We start from the raw sequence: 23,018 nt of genomic DNA on the forward strand, positions 1-23,018 counted from the left end.
CCCAGTCAAATCTTTACACAGTCATAAACACGCCTGCATTAGTAACAGCTAGTTAAAATCATTCCATGAACTAAGGAGCTTGCCTGCTATGGCACAGCACCCTGTAACAATAATAAAATGTACCTTATTTTATTTTTAATCTGCTCCTGTATGGGGTGCCAGTGTCGGTCTGTCTATCATTTGGTTCTCCATTTATAGGTCCCATTCTGTATAAATTAAGATTTCTGTTTCTTATTTAAATATAAAGCCGGTCTAGATGGTATATAAAGGAACGTGAAATTGTCAAAACACTCCATGGAGAAATGAACACAGCTCGTATTCAGAAACTGTACTATTTGGACAACCTGGTTGGACTGCTGTAAGTTTGTGATGTCATAAACTCATACTGGTGTCTTATGGTTGCCCCCAGCATGGCCCACTGTCCAACTTTTCACGTGGAAGAAAACGCTAAGCGGTGATACATGTGATTGGTCTGGGTGAGCGTCACTCAGAAAAAGTTCAGCCAATCAGAGGAGAAGATCATTGATATCAATGGGTCTTAAAGACACAGACACAAACAGCATGTTTTTGTTAGAACTCCAGAAAGAAGCTGAAGTGAGGAGATGTAAAACTACATTGAAATGTTTTTTGGTACTTAAAACCACAAAAATATCTTCTTATGAAGGCTGCAAATAACATCCTGGAAAAATTTAAAATATTGTACTTTAATATTTTAGCACTTACTGTATAGAGGGAAATCAGGTTTTGTACAGATCTTTATGTCACCAGAGGATAATTAGTAGCAATTTCCGTGTGTGTATTTATACATTGGTCTTATATTTTTATACTTTTCCTAAAAAGCAATTCTTTTTACCGATCTTATTTTGATTGTATGTGTACATTGTTTCTTATTGTGTGCTCACCTTTTTTTCTTCACTGTGTCGCTATGCTGCTGCGACGATTAAATTTCCCCATTGTGAGATTAATGAAGTCTTATTTTATCTAATCTTAATCTTGAAGATCCCCTGACTTTAACTCTACAGAGCCACCATGAGGTTGAAATTATTTTTGAACCTGAAACTAAACCAAATACCAGAAAACTTTTAACATTTCCATCAGTTGTACTTTGTGCTTACAGATAATTAGTAAATGATAGCATCCTAATACACTAAAGCAAGGTAGTAAACAAGGTTGCCATTACACCTGGTAAATATCAACATTTGTTCAGGTTGACATTTGCACTTACGGTAGCTCAACTTAGTTTGCAGACTCTTAGTCACTTATCCTTTCTCTTAGTGCATCAGAGTTGAATTTTGTTTTTATACAAGCATTAAAACAAGAAGCAATTATAATTTCAATTAAAGAGTTATTGTTAAATTTTTTTTTTTTTTTTTTTACAAATTTACACAAATTTATCAGAACTCAACAAGTCACAGGGTTTAACATTCATCCCTGGGTATTGCTGAATCATCAGCATCCACCCACTGAGAGGCAGAAAACACACACATCCAGCCACACAAGGTTTTACACATATGCACATACTACCCATTATATGTTCCCCAGGTACCAGCTTGACTTAACAGCAGTGACATTTACACTCTCGGCCTCCGGAGTAATTTTCACAGCTTGGCATTATTCACAGCTGGTTTACTGTTCCACGCAGTAGACTGATTTAATAGCACTCAAAAGTAGGGTGGCACCAGGGCTATTTAGCACTGTGTATTAGCAAGACTGCAGGTCCCAATAAAACACAGACCCCTGTTTCATGAACTGTACATTGACCCCTTCATAACCTGCTTAAATAAGCTCACACCTCCGTGCTGATAATGAACTGGTCCACATAGGAGTATATTAGTGGTCAGGTCCAACTGAGAGTAGCAGGGGCATTTGGCCAAGACAATAAAATATATGTGCACAGAATATATCCCAGGGCCCTGCGAAAGTTGGGCAATTAAAATGGAAATGTAGCATGGGTATTTACAGCCAATGAGCAAGGCCACAGTGGGTGCTAAAGAGATGCAGACAGACTGGGAGGGAGGCGGCTGACGAGAGACAGTGGCAGTGTACATGATTTAGATACTGTGAGTGTGACTGCAGACCTATAATCCTGAAGGCACAGAACCAGACAGAGACAGAAGGAAGAAGAAGGGGCAAGCTCTGGGAATGAGAGGCCGAGAGCCACAGAAAAAGAGAGCGCCAGTGACAGCAGGCAAAAAAAACAAAAAAAAAAACAGGGAGTGAGAGCACAAGAGTGATAGAGAGGCACAAAGGCAGAGAGATAGAAAGCGAGTGAGACTGCGAGATGGAGAGCAAGCAGCCAGACATGCAGGCAGACTGTCCGTCTCTGGTTTGTGGGAATGCGGTGAAGACACAGTAGTAGGCAGGGTCCCGGCTCTGAAATTAGAGAGTGGCGCTAAGAGAAGGGAGCCAGAGCCAAAGGCCGTCTGGGAGCTGCCAGGGGCTGCATCCCCAGCGCACTGCCGAAACATGATTTACTGCCGGGCTGCCCTACAAACAGCACACTGCTCCTGGTGCGCTATCTAGCTGAGAGCAGCACACCACCCGTTGCATGCTATCGAGTTCGCAAAGCTATAAAGATACCACATCAACGGTGCGAAGTGTCGACGTGAGAAAGAGCAGCTCAGCTTGGGGCAGCATGGGCATGAAGTGAGTCCAAAAAAAGGCTGCTGGATGAGGAGTGCAGATGAAAATGAACAAACAAAATGCATTGCATTGGTGTGGGCATGTTGCAACCGGCACCATGAAGAAGAATGAACATACCGGTAGTTTCTCAGACCGCAAAACACAGTAGATCAATTTATAATCCTACGAGAAACAACTTTAGATCTCTGGACAGTTGTCATGATGACGGTCAATTTTTACTTTGTCTTGCAAGTTAAACAGCAGAATTACACTGTTCATGTTAGAAGGTATTCTACCTGGAATGTATTACATATATTTAATTGGCCAATACAGTGTGTTACCGGATGACGTTGTCTGGCACTGCAGCAAATCCATGAGCCAGGTTCAAAGGTTCTGCTCAAGCATCCTGCTTTCTTTGCCGGAGTCCTCCTCTGAGTCTCGGTCCCTGCTGTGTCAGCACAGTGGTGTCATTGAAACGAATGAAGGGGCTGCAATATTGACACAGCGCTAATGTCTGTCCAAAGAGGGTTCTAATGGATTCTCTGCTGAAATGATTGGAGGCAAAATCCTGAAAGACTTGAAGCACCGGGGGATGTCGGTCTATAGAGGACAATTACCTCGGACCTCCGTGCAAAGGGATGAATAAAACCTTCCCTCACTGCAACACTGCACAAGCATGTGCGCACAGATACTATATTTATTCCATGCACAGACATCAGTGGAGGAAAAAAAAAATTAAAAGTAGTAGATTTAATCAGAAAAGGAATACAAGGGGAACTGTTAGGGTGTTGTGTTCAGCTATCGCAAGCCAAGTTCAGACATGCAGGGAGATTGTGTGTGAGTGTGCATGTCTGCAGCAGCAGCCAGCAAGAGTACGGCCACTGCATTAAAGCTGAGTTCCAGGATTTGAGAGTGTTGGTGGTGTGTGTGTGTGTGTGTGTGTGTGTGTGTGTGTGTGTGTGTGTGTGTGTGTGGAGTGATGGTGCATGCGTGTTTTGCATGCGCTTCCTTTGCCAAGTTTCCTCTCTTTGTTTAGACCAGTCCGGTCAGTCCGGCTCCCCGCTGAGGACGCAGTGACCAAACACACACATATATCAAAACATGGCACAACAACAGACAGGGTGCTCTCAGAGCATGAGGTGCTGCAAATAGGAGCAAAAGGGAGCTTAGAGAAAGCTGGACCGGTGTCCGTACGGGAAAACAGAAAGAGAGAGGGGGAACAGAAAACTATAAAGGTATTGTTGGAGATGGGATGGCAGCACACTTCTGACCATTAGGAATGCGTAGAGTGATACCAATGGCCCATAGGAATCAAATGAGGCGGCAAATCCTCGAGGTGACAATCTCAGTGAGATGTAACTATGGCACACTAATTCAGTAATTTCGTATTTTAAAGGAGCAGTGTGTAGGATTTATTGGCATCTGGTGGTGAGGTTACAAATTGCAACCGACTGGACAGCCATCACCCCGCTCTTAACTTTCAAGCATGTAACAGAATCTCGGGTGGCTGGGACGCTAGCAAAGGAGCCTCTCTCAAGCTGGCGTTTGGTTTGTCCCTTCTGAGCTACTGTAGAAACATGGCGGTACAACATTGTGTGCTCCATGGAAGGGGACCCGCTCCTATTTAGATATGAAGGGCTCATTCTTAGGTAACATAAACAGAGTTAATTTTAGTTTCAGGTGACTATACGTTCATGGAAATATAATTATGACTCTCATGCTCCACTTATGCCAATAGATTCTCCTAAATTCTACATACTGAACCTTTAATAATGGAATATAATTCAAATATGGTAAGAACTTGTCGTAACATACATTTGTCTTAACACTATTAGACTCACTGTGTGAGTAGACTCCATATACCCACACAAGACAAAGTTGGAATTTATTACACGAAACTCAGTGTCCAATTAAAGAGACAGGTTAATACTCAAACACAAAAAACAAATCCCATGTGTGCTGTTCAGGAAACCGACATAATGTCTTTTTTAACAATTGAAGTTTGCACAGTTAATTGCGGTGAACTGAAACAGGCAGGAAAACAAGCTCTTTCCCTAAAATATAATTGAGCACGGCATAAGAACAAGTGGGATGTCGTTGCATGTGTAATTTCAAATAATTAAAAAATCTCCTTCAAAACTTGTATAGCCTATACGTGGATCATAACACGCTGTTCAGCTTTTTACAGTGTCACTTGGCCTCAGCTGAAGATAAACATTTCCTCTAGTCTTTGACTCCTTTTGTGATTATAAAAAGAAAAGATTTTTTATGGAGCAAATAGCATCACAGCTTTGCACTGAGAAGGAATTCTAATAATAGTTCCTCCTGATGAAGGCTCAGCTTGTTACCGCCGGCATCCAAAACTGATGAAAACATAATTGGATACAATAGTTTTATTGATGCTCACAATGCAAATCATCAATGGAGATAAGGCATGAAATTCTATTGCCCCCTTTCAGGCCCTTAGGCTCCAACCCATCCTGCACCAGCTGAAGAGATAATGAAGCTGTTGAGAGCCGAGGCATTGCCGGTTGAACAACACTGTGTGTGTGTGTGTGTGTGTGTGTGTGTGTGTGTGTGTGTGTGTGTGTGTGTGTGTGTGTGTGTGTGAGACTGCATTTGTATATTTATGTGTGCCTGGATAGCCACTTGTATTTTTGTATATGGTTTAATGTTCAAATATGTATATACAGCATGTGCATGTGTGTTTACAGTACCAGGCCCTGGTCTCTAAAGCCCTGCAATGGCTCTGGATCAGACCAGTCTAAACACACACACACACACACACACTCATGCACATACACTTCTGCCCCCCTCAGAGCTTGCTTTTAGAGACGTGAGGCCCTAAATGCCTTACAGATGGACTCCTAACAAACACAACACTCTGTCTCGGCCCTCAAGTATTCCCAGTATTTGGCCTTGCTGTAATTTACAACATACTTACCTAATTGAGATGCTATTAAGGTCAGCGCATGGATTCTTCTGCGTACACCTCATGCTAATGCACACAATATAAGCGTGACATGCACGGCACAGCATATTTGCCCTAATATAGCGGCGGGAAGTTAACCACAGAGTGAGTGTGATGTATGGTCCATGTAGTGTATGTAGAGCAACACAAATAATGAATGATGTGTTGAGCGGAGACGTGCCTGTGCAGGTCTGGAGGGCACATTAGAGGCTGTTTTCCTTGACACTGCTGATGGTTTTACACTCGCAAATCAAAATACAACCAAGTAGCACTATGATGACTAAATGATGCTGAATGTTATATGAAAAGTGATTAATGGCACCGTTTCTGTTGACTAATGCTTTTTTTTCCCGATGTAATCTGAAGTGTAAATAAATAAAATGATAATGCAACAATGTGCAAATTGAAAATGTAGACAAACTCTTTAAACAGATAAAAATATGAGCATATCAGAAAAAAACTGGGGGAAAAAAATCCATAATTTGAAGCTACAATTACATCGCATTTACTGTACTTAAATTGAATCATAATCAATAAGAGGTTAGATCATTGTATTTGCTTTATACTAAGTATTGAAACATTTCTACTCGTTTCAAAAGTGTATTTAAAAAAAAGTTTAATACTCAAAATTATTTGAATAACCCATTTATACTTTTCATGTAATGCTCACCAATAACACATTTGACATTTGCAGGTTTACTGTGAACTAATATTTACCTTGCGAAAAACTTTCAACACTGATATTTCACTTCCTACAAAGGCCGCTACTCTCTGCACACTAATTTCAATTTCAGCCATTCAACTTCACAATATTGTTAAATCGGATCTGAGCAAAGAAAAAAGCACAAGCTTGTTTTTCAGACTGACATTTACAGGCTATGTGAAAGTATACTGTTGTAATTTCCCTGCCTTTTCTGTCTATTGCTATGAAAAAAAAAAAAAAGTCTAGTTCCTATAAAACTTGGGAGAGATGTACCACAAATAATGGGCTGACTTCATCCGAAAGTATGCAGTGAGGGCTCCTCTGAAAGGCCACGCTGAAGCCCGGAGACACTGGCCACTGTTTGAGCTTGTCATTTGGGTATTTTTCATCGAGTGCGCCTGACAGAAAGATAACACACTGTCACAGAGTACCATCCATCTTCGTTTCCAAGTCACTCCTGGAGAATCCAATCTTGTGAGTGCAGGGTTAGACACATCGGTGATTAATCAACTCTCTGCTCATGTGTGTGTGAGTGGATGTGCGTCGACCTATACGTGTCTTTGTCTGTGTGTGATAAATCACTGTCTAACCCTGTACAGGACACACAATGGCCGAGCCCCCTTCAGCACACTGAAGATAAATTAATCTACAAGTGATGTGCTGACAATACTAGGACAGCAAAATTATTGTATTTTACTTCCCCAGCGTCGGCGCATAGGGCAGTCAGAGTGGTGGATGTCTGGTGTTTTACAAGGGAGAGGGGAGTAGAAAGTGGGAATTTGTCAAAGAAAATCAAATGTAGCTGGAGGCCGACCAAGAGTGAGTATTGAGAAAGGCATGGGAACACAGTCTGGTGCACTCGCAAACATTAGAGTACAGAGTTGATGAATAATTCCTTGGAGCTGTTGGTAAAGATCCTATTCAGAAGTGAGTCAACTGTGACACCAGGGATTTGCTTTGTATGTGACTAGGTTTACTATTATGAGCGGCATGCAAGAGGTGGCGCAACTCACAAATTACATAACGTTATAAAATATGTGCAGTCATGCAAGACAAACAACAAGTGACAGGGCTGGAGATTCTATTGCAAACAACATGCAACTCACAAGTGAACTCTTCCTTTTTAAAGCTACAACAAGAAACTCAATTCATTCCGTTTTTATCTCATAAAATATCGCCTTTAAACTTCATTCAAATACTTTTATTCAGGTGTCAAAGTCAGAGTGTAATTTACAGCAAAGTCAATATTTGAAGGAAAGTTAGAGATGAACGGATATGGAAGTTCAGGGTCATTTATCAATATGAAAATGATCTGTTTGCCGTGGCTGATACTATTATGATATGTTATCACATTTAACTCACAAATTATATACATTTTTAGATTGACAAATTTATTTCTCTGCGACAACGCCAACATTTAGAGAGCCTTTAACATCCCTTTTATCCCTAGTATTACAATAATAATAATAATTTAATTCCATAATAACATAATAAAATGGGCCACGAGAACAGTAAAAATGCTGTGATCAGTTATAACCGAGGTCATTTTTATTCTATTGTGGTATTTTAAAATGAGAGTAATTAAAATCCTTACCTTCCAGAAACATTAAGCTGACATATTTAGTTTATTTGGGGACAGTTCTATCTGCAAAGTGATACTAGTGCAGGCTAATCTGCAGGAGGACCAGTGAATGTACCAAGAAACAAGGGTCAACGGGTTCATCCACCTGCTGCCTGAGGGAGGAAAGGAAGCTCCGTTTCCCATATAACAGGTGTGCTGGCCAACTGGAACCATCAAAACAAGAAATTCACACAAGCAGAAAGGAGAATCGAGGCAGGGGGCCGGTGCTGAGGCGACGAAAACAGTTATTATGAAGGTATGGTGACTCACATAACTTTCTGCTGCAAAGCTTCTTTTATTTTTTCACTGTTTTAAGGTTCGCATGCGAATGCAAGTCTGATTAAGGGAGCAGTGATTGGTTCCACATTGTTTAGGAGGAAAATCAGCCTGCATCAGTGGGGTGCCACTGATTTTTTTTTTTTTTTTTTTTTTTTTAACAATTATGCCCCTCTCGGCTTCATTTCGCCTACATGTTGAGGCAGTGTGCCCACACAGATGGAGTGAAAAAGAAAAGAGAGATAATAAAGGAGAAAGCGAGCATTGCAGGGGAGGCACTTCTGAATGCAGGTTTATGTTTCCAATCAGGAGATTGTGATCATAACATGCAGCCCAAAGCAAATGGGCTCTAACTCAGACTCTGAGGGAGGTCCTCAGGCTCAGAGTGTACATTGGTTCAAGATCATTACTCCTTTCTCTGTAACAAAGGGGTCTGAGAACCACTAACGCTGGCAAACATTAAAGAGCAGCCGTGTTGATGAGTGCACAGAGATGGTAAGGTAAATATTAAGCAAGTGGGGGAAATCCTGAGCCGACTCGCTTGAATAGAAAATGAGCGGCGGCAGAATGCATTGTTCTATTGTATACTGCAGAGTTGTTTTCATGTGAGAACGACTTGAATATAAGGTTAGGCTCTGATTCAAAACACCAGTTTCATCACAAAAAAAAAATAAAAAAATCATGCCACAGCACAGAAACATATTTCCAAACTTTTCCAAATCCACAGATATAATTTCACTTTCTAGTGAAGCCACCACTCAGACAAACACACAACAGATGTAACCACACACCAAAAACTAACACATTTTATACCCTATGATTAGTGCAGGGAAAAGAGACAGTGGCAGATGAATAGGAAGGCAAATCTTCACAAACCAACTGGGACAAACACCCATGCAGGCGACATGTCTATCATGGTATCACACTGGCGTCAGGGTTGTTATCATGCTGGCATGTTGTTGTGTCCATTCCTCTATAGGAAAGGACACACGTCACAGGGTTCCTCCTCTAAGTCAGATGTCAAATTCCCTGACTTTCACTGACTAAAAAACAGCAGAAAAACAGGCTGTGCTACTTTACTCGTAGCCTTTCTGTCGTCTATTTTTATCACCCGTTTTTGAAGTCATCATTTTGTAACCAAAGCTCTTGAAATTTACATGTTTGCCTTCTTAAGCAAGTTAAAGAAAAGGAATATCTTTGCTGAAGTGAAAATAAAGGGATAAAACCACTCAAGCAATACAGTAAACACCTGAAATATCACGATAAAAAAAAAAAAAGACTACATTGAAAATATAATTTTTTTTAATGCATGGCAACACAGATTTAAACATGCAAACAAAATTTCCTGATATTCCACGACTTGGCCCAAAACATGATCAAATCCCCTGAACTTCCTTGTCTGGAAAATATATTTTTTTAATTCCCTTTTATTACTGAAGTCACACTCGTGGGTTCATAACACAGCGGTTGCAGAAAGACACTTCTCTTTACCTCCCTAATTCCTCCAGTCCTCTAAAATTCCCTTATGGAAACATAAACTTCCACCAATTGTCACCAGTCAACCTACCTTGATATAACAGGAAGATAATAAGGGCAGGAATGGAAAATACTCCAAATTACAGAGTAATATAATGGAAATGCAAGTACAGCATAAACCCAGCACTGGGTAGAAGGTGGTAAAGGTGGAGAGAGGAGAGGGGGTGCATGTTTGTCACACATGGACCGAACCCACCATCAAAAGATTCCACCACACGCATTCATCTGATAACAGAGACAGAAGCGCACACACACACACACACACACACACACACACACACACACACACACACACACACACACACACACACACACACACACACGCACACACACACACACACACACACACACACATCTCTGCTTATGAACACCATGGGTAATCTAATCTGTTATCGCTCTTGGTTACAGACAATACACACACACCGGAGCGTGCCTACCTTATCTTCTAGTCTGATCAGTCGTGCCCCGATAGTCAGGTATTCTTTATCTTCTCCTTTTCCTGAAGAATAAAAGAATGAAAAGAAAATACATACATATACATAAAAAACATAAACACACACATGCAAACATTTGATAATATAACAAACACTCATTGATGACAACAATTCACCGGTGATGTTTTGGGGGTTATCACACAGAGACACATTATTTGTTACTCAAATAAATTAATATATGCTGACATATACGTTACAAACATATCATTATCATTTACATTAAGGGTGATCAAATCAATAAGTCATGTTCTGCCAGGTCCCAGCGGCAGTTTACAGCTCTTTATTGTGCTACATACGGTAAATGCCTGTCAGAAAGAGTTATGTAAGCAATTATTAAACAGTGTTGGGAGTGTTTAGTCTAAAGCCAAACATTACAACAGTTGTAATTTAATAAGGACCCCGTTAATGCAGGCTGATAATCAAAATAAATTGTCATTTTGTTTCACTTTATTCATTCAGTCTGGCAACATGTTCATGTTAGCTAATCTCTTGTTAGGAGGGAGAGCTATTTTGTTTTGTTTTGCTCTATTCAATCAGTAGTAAGTCATGTTTTCATCCTGGAAATTGTGGAAGTGGTTGCTAGTAGCACATAAACATTTTTAAATTGATTAAAAAAAAAGAAAGTGTTTTGTAAGATGTCTGATACACAACTTACACAAGCGTCCCCAGTGATACCAGCAGCATGCACCGATCACTTCTAAACATGGAAACACATGCAAACATACCCCCATTCAAACAGAAACACATGCACACACATAAGGGACTTTTCTTCCTCCCATATTTAGTCTGGCACAGTTTGTGTATGTGCGAGCTGTAAACACTGAGGTGGAGTGAGGAGTGATGGTTGTCCATCAGATGCAGACTGTTGTGCTTTCTGTGTATTTACCTGGGAGAAACATTCCTGGCTTCCCCAGAGTGCCATCCAGCCTGAGGGGAAAGACAGAGGAAGGTAAAAACACTGGCCAGATACGCAGAGAAGATGGAGCTGGGTAAAACCGCACTTTACTCCAACTCATAAACAAAACAGAAAAATAATTAGCTCATTTATAATGTCAATAAAATTAAACAAATACCATCAGCTTGAACAGCATTTATATATCACCGCTTTAAAAAAAAAAAACCACATCCAAGTTTTTTCGATGGATGATTCAATGCACTGTGTTCTTTTACCAAGCTTTGAAAATAAACAATACAACTCACAAGAAGTTTAATTTTTACGTGTGAACTGTCATTTATAAATTTACTGAAGCAGGGGAAGTACTTGAATACAGCATGTCTTTTAATCACCGAACATTAAGGATGGGTTTTTATCATAACAATCACATGATGGTGACCCAAACCAGTCTTTGCATTATCGTGGTTGGGTAAACACTGATGTGATGTTTTGTCTCTTTTTTTTTTTTCTTTTTTTTTCCCAAACTGAGAGTGTCAGTGTAATTCCTTATTGGAAAGTCAACCTTTGATTTTATAAAAAAAATACCAGAATTACATAAAAATAAAATTTCTGCCAAATAATAGCCATTTCATGATTCAATGTTACTTTATCATGCATGTCTGATCCAAAAATGCCAGTGCATTGCCATGGTTCAAGGTACAGGTGATGTACTTACATATATGGAACTACATGAATTACCTATAACTGATCTCCTTTTATGGCTGAATGTTATGTGGGTTGAACATCATTTGATAACATTTGTGGGAAGAGGTCCACACTTCATTAAAGCCCAACAAATAACAACAAGGTGCAACAAATAAAAGACCTCGTATCTGCTAAATGAATCAAGAGCATGATAAAGGTCTAGATGATGGAAATTTGTTGCAAAATTACTGAAAACTGAATAAAACATTATTGTTCATAGTCAAACATTCTTCACAACTAACATGTGATATACTGAGCAAATGGAAAAATAGGGTTAAGCCAACTTGACCAAAAGAAGATTGAAAACTTTAAAGTCCCTCTCCCTCAAAAGTGTTTTTCTTCTTGTTCCTACAGTTGAATGTTTTAGCATCACTGCAGAATGATGCAGAGTTTCAACGAGATGGCTTCACAAGTATCTGTAAGTTTTGAAAGTTTCTGTGTCTTTTTGAAGGGTGAGCATGATGTGTGACAAAATATGTGTGTGTATATATATATGTGTGTATAAGGGGATCTTTAACTTGATCTATTTTGGTTTTAAAGTGAGCTGATAGGTTTTGTGTTTTGGATTTATTCTATTTCTTGTTACTTTAACAACCTGCGGTTTATAAAACCAGGTAAAAAGACGTCACCTTCTCTGCAGCTCCTTGATTCGGACCATCATGTTCAGGTGACCCTGGGAATACTGCTCGATCACATCTCGCACGTCATAGGGCTTCCGCGCTTGCTGTGGACCCATGCACATAGACACAAAAACACACACACACACACACACACACACACACACACACACACACACACACACACACACACACACACACACACACACAGTGGGAGACAAAAGCCATTGTCAACCACAGCCTCTGTTGCTTGGTCCCCAAAAACATCCCCAACCCCCTTGGGTGCAAAGGGTTCATTGTTAACTCAGTGTGCGTGTGTGTGTGTGTGTGTGTATGGTCATGTAGAAAGCAATCGTGTTAAGGTCCTTTCACAGCTTTGTTTTGTGTGACGTTGATACAAGGAGCATCAGAGAGAACCCAGTGAACTCTTTAGGGTATCCTCGGTATACACACTGCGTAGCCCCTGCAGCTGAAATCACTTAGGCCATAATTGAAAACACACAGAACACTTGGAAACAGTATGAATATAGGAACCATTCTGCAGAACATGTAGGATGTTTATGATGGCTTAAGTATCTCAAACATGATTTCTTTTCAACTAAAACTGTACAATTTTTCTTCCACAGAATTCTGCTGACTTCACTCCAATACGAGGCCGTGTCCCACTGAGTGTGTATAAGTGTATTTTGGCAAGTGTGTGTGTGTGTGTGTGTGTGTGTGTTTTGTGGGCGCTGTACAGTAAGTCAATTCCTACTGTAGGCCCAGAGACAGGTTAGCAGATTTCCCATGATACTATGCCTGAACTGAAGTGAGCACAAAGAAGACATGCAGGTGCAAGTTTCAGGCATTTACACACAAACACGCACGTACACACGCACATGCACAGCAGCGCTGCAGCTGATATATGCCCTTGAGGCTCCCCCTCCTCTTCCTGTATAAGCACACACTCTCTCACACACACACACACACACACACACACACACACACACACACACACACACACACACACACACACACACACACACACTTCTCTCACTCCCTCTCTCACTCTCAATCTGTCTTTCTCTTCATCTGTCACCCCTCCCTTGCTCTCTGTAACTCCGTAGTGTTTCTCTCTCTGGATTTCCCTTTGCTTACCTGAAATTTCGTCCTGGCCACAAAGTACTGCATTCTGCGGAGGACTTTGACCGCAGATCTCTGGGCATGGGACAACCTGTGACAGGAAAGGAGACAGATTTAGGTTTAAAAAAAAAAAAAGAAGCTCTTAAATCCTACCATTTGTTACCATGTTGTAAAAATGGGAAATGGATTTTTTTTTTTTTTTTTTTTGGACAAGCTGCAGGGCAAAAAAAAAGGCTCATCCTTACTGCATTTAAGGATCAATGGACAATGTTTGTATCATGTACCAGCAAAACGCACACACACAATGACAGATATGCATTCATATGGACAAAAGAACACATTCAGCCTATAACTGTGCATTAACACACATTTACCCACACTTTCTATCTCTCTCGGTCACAACTGTGAATCTGCAACCTTGTGCAAAGTGAACGAGAAGAACACCAGACTCAGTTTGTGTTGAGAGGAGTCCCAAAACACAAGTCCAAGCAGCACATCTGTGTCAACACAAAGGAAAACCCACTGTTATGGAGCTTAACACTGAAACAAAAAACACTGGATGCCAACAACACACAAACTCATTCTTGCATACCAAAGCAACTGCATTGCATGCACTTGTGTTTTTTTTTTTTGTTTTTTTTTTTTTAAAGAGGCACTGTGTGTGCTTTTCACTGGTGCTCAATTGGTTTACATGTCAGAAAATGCCAAAACATGCCCTCGGATGGTCCGTGTGTGATAGCAGCTTGTTTGGATGAGTGAAACAGATGGACACAGTACAAAGTACAGTCAAGTGTAAGGCAAGGTGTTTCAACCTTATCCAGGAAGTGACACTGTTTTCAGGTTCCCAAACTCCCCCTCAGTGTCTTAAGAGTTAAATCAAGCTGTCATGTAAATTTGAGAAATGGATAGTGTTGTATTATATTTGCAAGTGTAATGAAGGACTCCATAGAGATCATATATTTATCATATAGTCATTACAAACCAATACGTTATTTAGATACATTCTTAGTGACCCTAGCTGCATGACACAGCCATAAATGCATGCTTTTAACTGCTGTCCTATCATCAGGTTTAGATGGTAAAATATATATATATATATATATATATATATATATATATATATATATATATTTTTTTTTTTTTTTTTTTATGTCCGCATTTTATTACAAATTACTCTGAAAGACATGCAGTGCAAATCTTAAGTCAAATCCATTTTTGATAAACAGATCATCTTCAAAGTGTGTATCTGTGGGTGAGTTAAGGACGAAACACAATCAGTTTCAGGAACCACAAGGTCAGAGGCACGAGTGCTAAGAAAGGGTATGGCCCAATACATCACTGTTTGCACTTTAATACGGCCAAGCACCAAACCTTCTTGTAAGGGTTTCCATGTATTCAAATGTTGAGGTAAATAGACTCATATGTGAAATAAAGCACCTCTGATAGAATATTATCTATGACCTATAGAGCTTTTATGTAATTAAAAAAATAGTAAAAGAGTTCCTGTCTTCTGGATGAGCAGGATTCTGATTTCCTCCCTGTTATTTGCGCCCATTTCTCTTTCTGTCTTCTATTTCATGTACAGTATGTCTCAGAGACAGGTGACCTTTCAGCCATCTGTTGGCATCAGAGACATCAAAGTTAAGCTGGTAAGCTGCAGGATGGTGTGTGTGTGTGTGTGTGTGTGTGTGTGTGTGTGTGTGTGTGTGTGTGTGTGTGTGTGTGTGTGTGTGTGTGTGTGCGTGCGTGTGCGCAATATCCGTTGAGAAGGTGGATTAACAGAAAACCGACGTCACCAGATTGTGAGATCCAGGGGAAGAAGACGGAAAAGAAAAGGTTAAACAATCAGGTGCAACTACAAATACTTATAGTTCGGATTGTATTAATGCTTCTACACACGTCAAGAAAACACATAGTTTCATAATACACTGGATGTTTGTGTGTGTGTCTGTGTGGTAAGTGGTTTTAGCTTTTACTTGTGACTGCAGATAGAGTTCCTCTCCACTGAAACGGCCCTCCAACAGTAAATGAATAACTCCATTCTTATGTCAAAACCAATGCTTTGTATGGGTTATGTGTGCTGTTTTGAGCACTTCTCTTAAGCTACGTCCCAGTCAAAGCAGACACATGCACATACACATGCACATACACATGCACATACACACACACACACACACAGACACACACACACACACACACACACACACACACACACACACACCCTTGACACACAGAAACAAATACCCTCCACCCTCACCCTCCCCAAACAAGTGTCTTTGTGAAGTCAACAAGTCGCTCTGAGGTCTTAATTAGGCAGAGGGACAACAATAGGACTTAACAGACAATGCCTTGACATGGGACCATAAAACATGAACATCAAAGGCTGTCGGGCTGCTGTCTTTTTTTCCTGCCCTCCATGCAAGTCCTGCCCAAGCTATAGGAGGAAATGCACACAAACAATAGAAAACATGAAGAGCATGAGGCCCTATTTTGCGAAAAAGAAAAGAGTCTACCACCCACCCCCTCGCTCTCTCTCTCTCTCTCTCTCTCTCTCTCTCACCGATGAGGAGAAGGATGTGTTTGAGCATAATTGGGGAAGAAAACACATGTAGGAAACAAAAAACATGTGCGGTTTTGATCGTTTTTACAACTGTACCCTGCTCCCTCCTTGCCCTCCTCACGTTTCCTGCGTTTGACACAAATGCACACTCATGTTCGGTGAGTAAGTGTGATAAAACAATAACACGGAGGGTTGTTAGTCCGACACCAACCTCCCTTCTCCACTCCATTAAACATTTGGCACAGAGGAATGGAATTTCCACATCTCTGTGCTGACACTTCCCTTCAAACACTTGCTGGCTCCGACTCTACTTCTTACTCATCTTCTGCCTTCCTGTTCTCTCTTTTTCCTTCTTTGTGTTTATTTGTTATTTATGCAGAAGATTTGATAGCCAATGTATCCTGGGCGCTCCTCTTGAGCCAGAAAGCTCCGATCTCTTCCACGGCGACTTTAATATTCGGTTCATTGTCCACTGTCCATGATTCATGCTCTGGGAAGGCCAGTTGTGTGTGTTTTAATTCTAAGGATTTAACCTTAATTCTTAGGTCTTCTCAATAGACTTACTATTCTTCATTAGATCAACTGTAGAAGTCATGTATGAGCTGGAGTTGCTGGAGTTATGAACAAGCCTCGAGCCTCTCTTGAAAAGCTGTGGCAGATTTAGCCCCATGGCTTCCCCTGGACCCTTCTCTCTTAATAAGTTCTCTCTTTTTTTCATTTTCAGATGGTCACTTTGGAGATCTCAGAGTTGTCAATGGCAACTCTCCCTCATCCCCCCAACACCCCAGCTCTTTCTTTGGCAGGGGACCGTCAAATATCCTGTGCTTCCATGGTGCGCAGCAATAACCTTGGAGTCAGTCAGGAGAATGCCGCCTTAGACATCAATGTGCTACAGTCAGGGCCCAGCAAGACTGCTGGCCCGTGTGTGTGCATATGCATCTGTGTGTGTGTGTGTGTGTGTGTGTGTGTGTGTGTGTGTGTGTGTGTGTGTGTGTGTGTGTGTGTGTGTGTGTGTGTATGTGTGTGTGAGATAAGCTTTATGACTGGTGCTTTGGTCCATCAAAGAGATGTGCTCTTCTTCTGTTCTCCTCAAAAACAGACATCCCTTTATCATATCTTGGAAGGATAAGATGACTACATTCTTTCAAAAATGTTTGATCTAAAAGTGATGGCACGCCAGAGAGCGCCGTGGTGAGAATTATAAGAGCGCATTGCAATATCGTAACAGCCAATTTTCTCCATTCAATGAGGAATTTAAATGAATAAGATCAATGTGATTCTAATCTGAAGAAATGCTGCAGAGCTTTTTAAAATGGCAACTGCTCTAGTCTTAGTTTGGTTGGCAAACAACAAAACTGTGCATCTCAGCCAATATCAGGTTGAAGATAGGACAGACAGCCCAGTAACTTTGCTGTGTATACACTTTTTAAACCTCTGCTCTGCCACTTGCTAACTGTGGTCACCTACACTGTGAGTCAGTACAGCCAAACTCAAACATATATATGTTGTCAGACGACAGAGTGAGCATGGAAGCTCAGTTAACTTTGAACACTTTTATATGACTGTATTTCAAGGCATCTCGCCACATCGATTACTTGCTGTTAGGCTTTGAAAGAGGTGCTGGCAATAAAAAGCCTGTCATGATTGTGACGTATAGAGGATACTGTGCATTTTGGGTCAAAGTCTTAGAGTTGGAAAAGCCAGTAAGTGTTTCCCTCCGAAGAAGTTATTATCTTTGTCATACAACTAAATTAAATAAAACCGAGGACTGAAACATGACTGCCGTGAGCGCAAATCCTGCGGTGCTCGAGGTGACCCAGGAGACTGAAGTCGAGACCCAGGAGCAGCCAAAGGACAGCACTAGTGGCTGGATCTCGTGTGAATGGATAGTCATCGACAATGTGCCTATGGTCTTGAGGTAAGCATACTTACTCACCAACAATCTGACAGTCAGACGGTGCTCATTTCTCTCCTGGCTCTATCATATACATCGCACCATAAACTGGAAGCCCTATAGGACAATAGCCATCAAAGCTTGAATAGCCTGGTAGTACCAGACCCAAATTTACTGCATAGACATATGGGTATGGCCACACTTCATTGGGAACTGTTTCCAGTTGTTGCATGCTAATGGGCAACAACTGGAGTAGTTGACCACCATATAAGACAAGTTGTGCACCGAAACTCTATCACTGCTGCCGTTGTTGGAACTACATTTAGAAACAAATGCCTGACTTGAATGTCAACACCCTTTGCCACCCCTTACTGATCGCTTATTGGTCCGCACTTCAGAGTGGCTGAGCAAACATTAATGTGAACGGGGTTTCAAGACTACAATCGCAGTGAAGACTGAAGCTGTGAACAATAGTCGGTCAGAGCCAGACTATAAAAAGCTTAGGGACTATTCATAAAATTGTATTTCCCAGAGTGGAGTGGTGACCGTGACAAAAGTCATCACTCATGCTATCACTGTCCTTTTTTGCTTTACTCTCCTTTTGTTTCAGTCTTGTTGCATTTACTTCCATCTCGAAGTTCAACTCGATTCATTAAGAACTTGAACCTCAAAAGCTCAGCTACATGCCATAGAGCAAGATGCAGCTGGTTAAATATAGCTTCAGATACCACAGTTTCCCTCCTCCCTGTGTCTGCTCCAGTTGTTTTCATGTCCCCCATTCAAAGATCAATAGACACTGATCAAGACATGCTGGAAACAATAGCAGCAACCAAACCACATCAAAGCCCAGTGCCCATTAAGAGCTGATGACAAAGAGAGAACAGAAAGAGCAAGCAATGTTTGATGTGTGTGGCTACAGAGGCACAGAGAAAGAGGCCAGAGATACAGTCAATTTCCCTGTTACCCACTCCTCTTGCATTTTTGTTTACATATGTGTAACGTATGTATTGAACAATCAGGAATGTAGGAGGAGTGATCAAAATGCTCAGAGACTGTTTCTGTTGCAAACAAACGAAGTGCAGCACAGTAATCCGCATGGAGCAGGAGGAAATAATAACTTTTTATGAAAAAATACTTCATATTACAATACTTGATCAACATCAGTATTAGTGTTGTACGCCAGTACACCACTGGCAGGTGCACATTTTCAAATTGACCATAGGCCTAAAACAGAGAAATTCAGATCAGATCATCAAATTGGATGTCACACTCGGGAAATCAGCCCTTGAAATGCTTTTAGAAAGCCTATAGGAATGAAGGAATGAAGGAATGAGCCAGGTGAGAAGTTTTTAACAGTATTTGTATTTCAAGAGTGGCAGACACTGAAGAAAGCACGGCAGGTCAGAAGCGCAACCATGTGGGTTCTTTTTGACATCCTCGGGTTGTGCACCATAAACTCTTTTACATTACATTTCATTTAGCTGACGCTTTTATCCAAAGCGACTTACAATAAATGCATTTCAACCATGAGGGTACAAAACCCAGAACAACAGGAATCAAGTAAATACAATTTCTTCAAGAAAGCCAAACTACAAAGTGCTTAACCAACTCTTCCACCAGGTTCAGACCCCCCCCCCCCCCCCCCACTCTGCCTCAGGAGTACTGTGACGTTCTGACATGTCTGTGTAAACACTCATTGCAGCTCACCGTATGTTGAAAGTCTGCGAGTTTCTTGCCTGCAACATCACAATCGTCGCTCACCACCAGCCATTACTGACCAGATTTTTCTCTTTGTGACTTTTATCTGTTTCCCAAAATGAAGTTCCAATTTAACGGTCGTCGTTTTGACTGTAGAGGAGTTTCAGAGCAAATCACAGATGGTGCTTGGCGTGCTTTCAACAGGATTTTCATTAATGGATACTACTGTATGCTGATACATGTAGACACATAGTCTGATCACACACACACACACACACACACACACACACACACACACACACACACACAATCACCACATACCTTTTAAAGTATGCGGTGACTGTAAAGTCTCCAGTCTTTGTGAAAATAAGTCCTCTTGAGACACGGTCGACATCTTGGTGACCTCAGAAAAGTCCCACCCTTGTTTAATGTTCATGACACCAAATCTCACAACCTGTCATTATTTGAGGAGAACAGAGACACTCACAGCTCTTTCCCACCACACAGAGAGAAGATTGGAGAGGAGCACACTTCTAACAAGTCGACTAATGACTGGTGAACTCTTCTTGACACAACTCTTAACTGCCAAATTATCTAAAGATTTGGGTGAGGAGGTCAAGAAAATCTAAAACTACAGCCGTGGGAAAAATTCTTTGTACCAGGATATGAAGGCCACAAGGAACAAAGATTATAATCTGGAAAATTTTGACAAAAATATGACTTCAGACATTTTGACAATATTAGTTTCAATGGGTTTGACATAAAATATAAATTATGTTTTATCTGTATATAAAAAAAAATATGATTGATTTGATACAGCAAAATATCCTGCACTGGGCAGGTCAACTTAAGATATGTTCTTGTACTTCCTGCCATCAACAAACTGAGGGCAGTCAAAAAAAAGAGTGTGGGACAATTGCTACTTCACAGATGTGACCGGACTAATGCAGGGTTTCAGGGTTAATGTTTCAGGCCTAAAGTGTGGCTTTAAGAGGAGGATGTCACGGTAACTACTCTTCAAAGATAGTTTTGGAGTTAATGACCCCCACTTTGCTGACAGACCTTGTTCCGGGCTAAATGTCTAGCCTGAGGTGTGTCAGTAATATTGGGGTTAGGCTTTTCTTCCTCCCACCCCCCATTAATATGGTTTGTGGCGATATTTTGTTCTATATGGGAATGGCAATGTTGATTGGTTGGTCAGTTGGTCAATCACTTCAGTCCTGACTGAAACGTTTTTCTGACACCATCATTGGGTCAACATTTTAAACTTCTTCATACACCAGTTTACTTTACCAAGAGAAACTCGCAGAGCTGTTATTGTGGCTACAAGCCTGTGATTAAAAAAAAAAGAAATGCTTCTTTTGCATTGAATGGTAACATGTAAAACTTGGTTTGAACTACTAATATTTGTTGTTTTATGGAGTCTGGAAACTCTCAGCAGGTCTGACTGGCAGTGTATGACACAAATCAAACCATCTGCACCCACTGTTTTCCCTGTAAGCCAACACATTAGCGGTTTCTTTCCATCATTCGCTGACACGAGCTGACTGGATAACGAGCTGGGAAACGCACCGTCCTTTTCCAAGTGTCTACACATGTCAACTCTAAAAAAAACCTGAGATATTAGCACATCCTCACCCTGGATCAAAATATTCCAGTTTTCATTTTTTATGACATATCCAGTGATTGTCACGGACAATTCACCCACCACTGTTCTGTGTTTTTTTTTGGTTGCTCCACTGTGTATGCTAGGTTTTTAGAGCTGTCAGTTGTAGGCTAAGACAGAATCAACTTGAGAGGACCAACATTTGAACAACAAATATTTTGAATACCAGGAGTAATGCATGAAAGCATACGGGTACTTATATTAACTTTTTACTTTCACAAGAATATGTGTATTTCTGATTGTGGCGTGTATTAAAGTACCCCTGCTGTTTTTGTAATTGTGTACAACCCTGGCTGACTGACCAGAATGGTAAATGATGAGTAGGCCTTACAAGTGGCCACACACACATATCCACACACACACACCAGTATTCAGTATACATGAAAGCAAACAGCACATATATACTCTTACACAGTGACGCATGGACGTCCAACAAACTCACAGTCCCGCCGTGTTTAGACCGACATTCTTGGGAATTAATTCGTATGCGGGGGTATGCTTGTGCATGTCATGAACACAGGATTGGCCGATTGGGTTTCTTTGGTGGGGGAGATGGGAGTGAGGTGGTGAAGAAGGATTTATAATTCATGGCCTAATAGGATTTGTTGCTATTTAGCAGGATTAGGCATGTTAGAGAAAGAATCTATTTATTGCTGCCAGTCGGGGGGTCCCCTTGCCTGGGTAGGGAGGGGATTTTTTTTTGGGGGGGGGGGGGGGGGGGGGGGGGGTAATAGTTAGGTGAGGACAGGGGGGTGGCGAGTGTGGGGGTTGCATGGACCCTTGATTTTCTTTTACCCAATCAGTTTGTGGGATAACCCCTGGCACTAACGCCCCTCCTCTCCACTCTTAGTCCCACCAAAGCCACCATTTTTTTTGGATTAAATTGGCTGGTTCTCTTTCATAGTCCTCTGGTAATCCAAGCACATGAGCCCAGTGGTCGGTCATGCCAGCAGACATGGCTGTTCATGTGTGTTTTTGAGTGTATGTGTATGTCCAGGGACAAGTAGCACTACCACGCCCTCGTGGGAGCAAGGGCTTGCCAGAGGTGGCAGTCACAGCCCTGCCTGGCTTAATCCTGGCTACAGACCCAGTGGGAAGACAGAGAAAAAGAAGAGGACGAGAGAGAGGGAGAGGAGAAGGAGAACTCGAGAGAAAGGACGAGATGAAGGGTGACCTGTGGGCCTTCTTAGCTAAGGGGCTTCCCTTTCATAAACCAATGGGTTTAGATTATAAAACTGTGCTCCTTTTCAAAAGACCATTATTCTTTCACTCATGTGTGGTTGGGGCTACAGTGGGGGGCTGACTGACATTAAAGACTGCTGTTTAATTAGGCTTTTCTACAGTGGTTAGCCTTTTTGTTCCTTCTTTCAGCTATGGGAGGCCAACCAGGCCTCCCTAATGGTCAATGGCAATTGTTCTGTTTGTGTATGAGAGGAAAAGAGGGCAAGTGAAAGAAAGAAGTGGAGATACAGCATTTTTCACCTTCCATTTATTCATTAAGAATACATTCTTGTCAAACTGACACTGTATGCATTTGATTAATTGAGAATCATTGATTTATTTTTTTCAAGAGACAGAAAGAGAGTGATAATGCTGACA

At 41.2% G+C, this 23,018-nt stretch overlaps 1 protein-coding gene across 1 annotated transcript in view; it reads right to left on the reverse strand.

Annotated features, from left to right (window-relative positions):
- The window catches only part of kcnq1.2 (potassium voltage-gated channel, KQT-like subfamily, member 1.2), a 165,200-nt gene that overhangs the window by 47,638 nt on the left and 94,544 nt on the right, over positions 1–23,018 (reverse strand). Inside the window, exons 14-17 of the mRNA XM_069162325.1 lie at positions 13,617–13,692; positions 12,492–12,586; positions 11,110–11,150; positions 10,167–10,228 (exon numbers count right to left, since the gene is read on the reverse strand). Of these exons, the coding sequence (XP_069018426.1) occupies positions 10,167–10,228; positions 11,110–11,150; positions 12,492–12,586; positions 13,617–13,692 (274 nt within the window). The remainder of the gene's footprint in view (positions 1–10,166; positions 10,229–11,109; positions 11,151–12,491; positions 12,587–13,616; positions 13,693–23,018) is intronic.

The sequence above is a fragment of the Embiotoca jacksoni genome, unplaced genomic scaffold, assembly GCF_022577435.1.
Source record: "Embiotoca jacksoni isolate LCO1_2020_lvr unplaced genomic scaffold, fEmbJac1.0.p SCAF_3, whole genome shotgun sequence".
NCBI classification, from domain to species: domain Eukaryota; kingdom Metazoa; phylum Chordata; class Actinopteri; family Embiotocidae; genus Embiotoca; species Embiotoca jacksoni.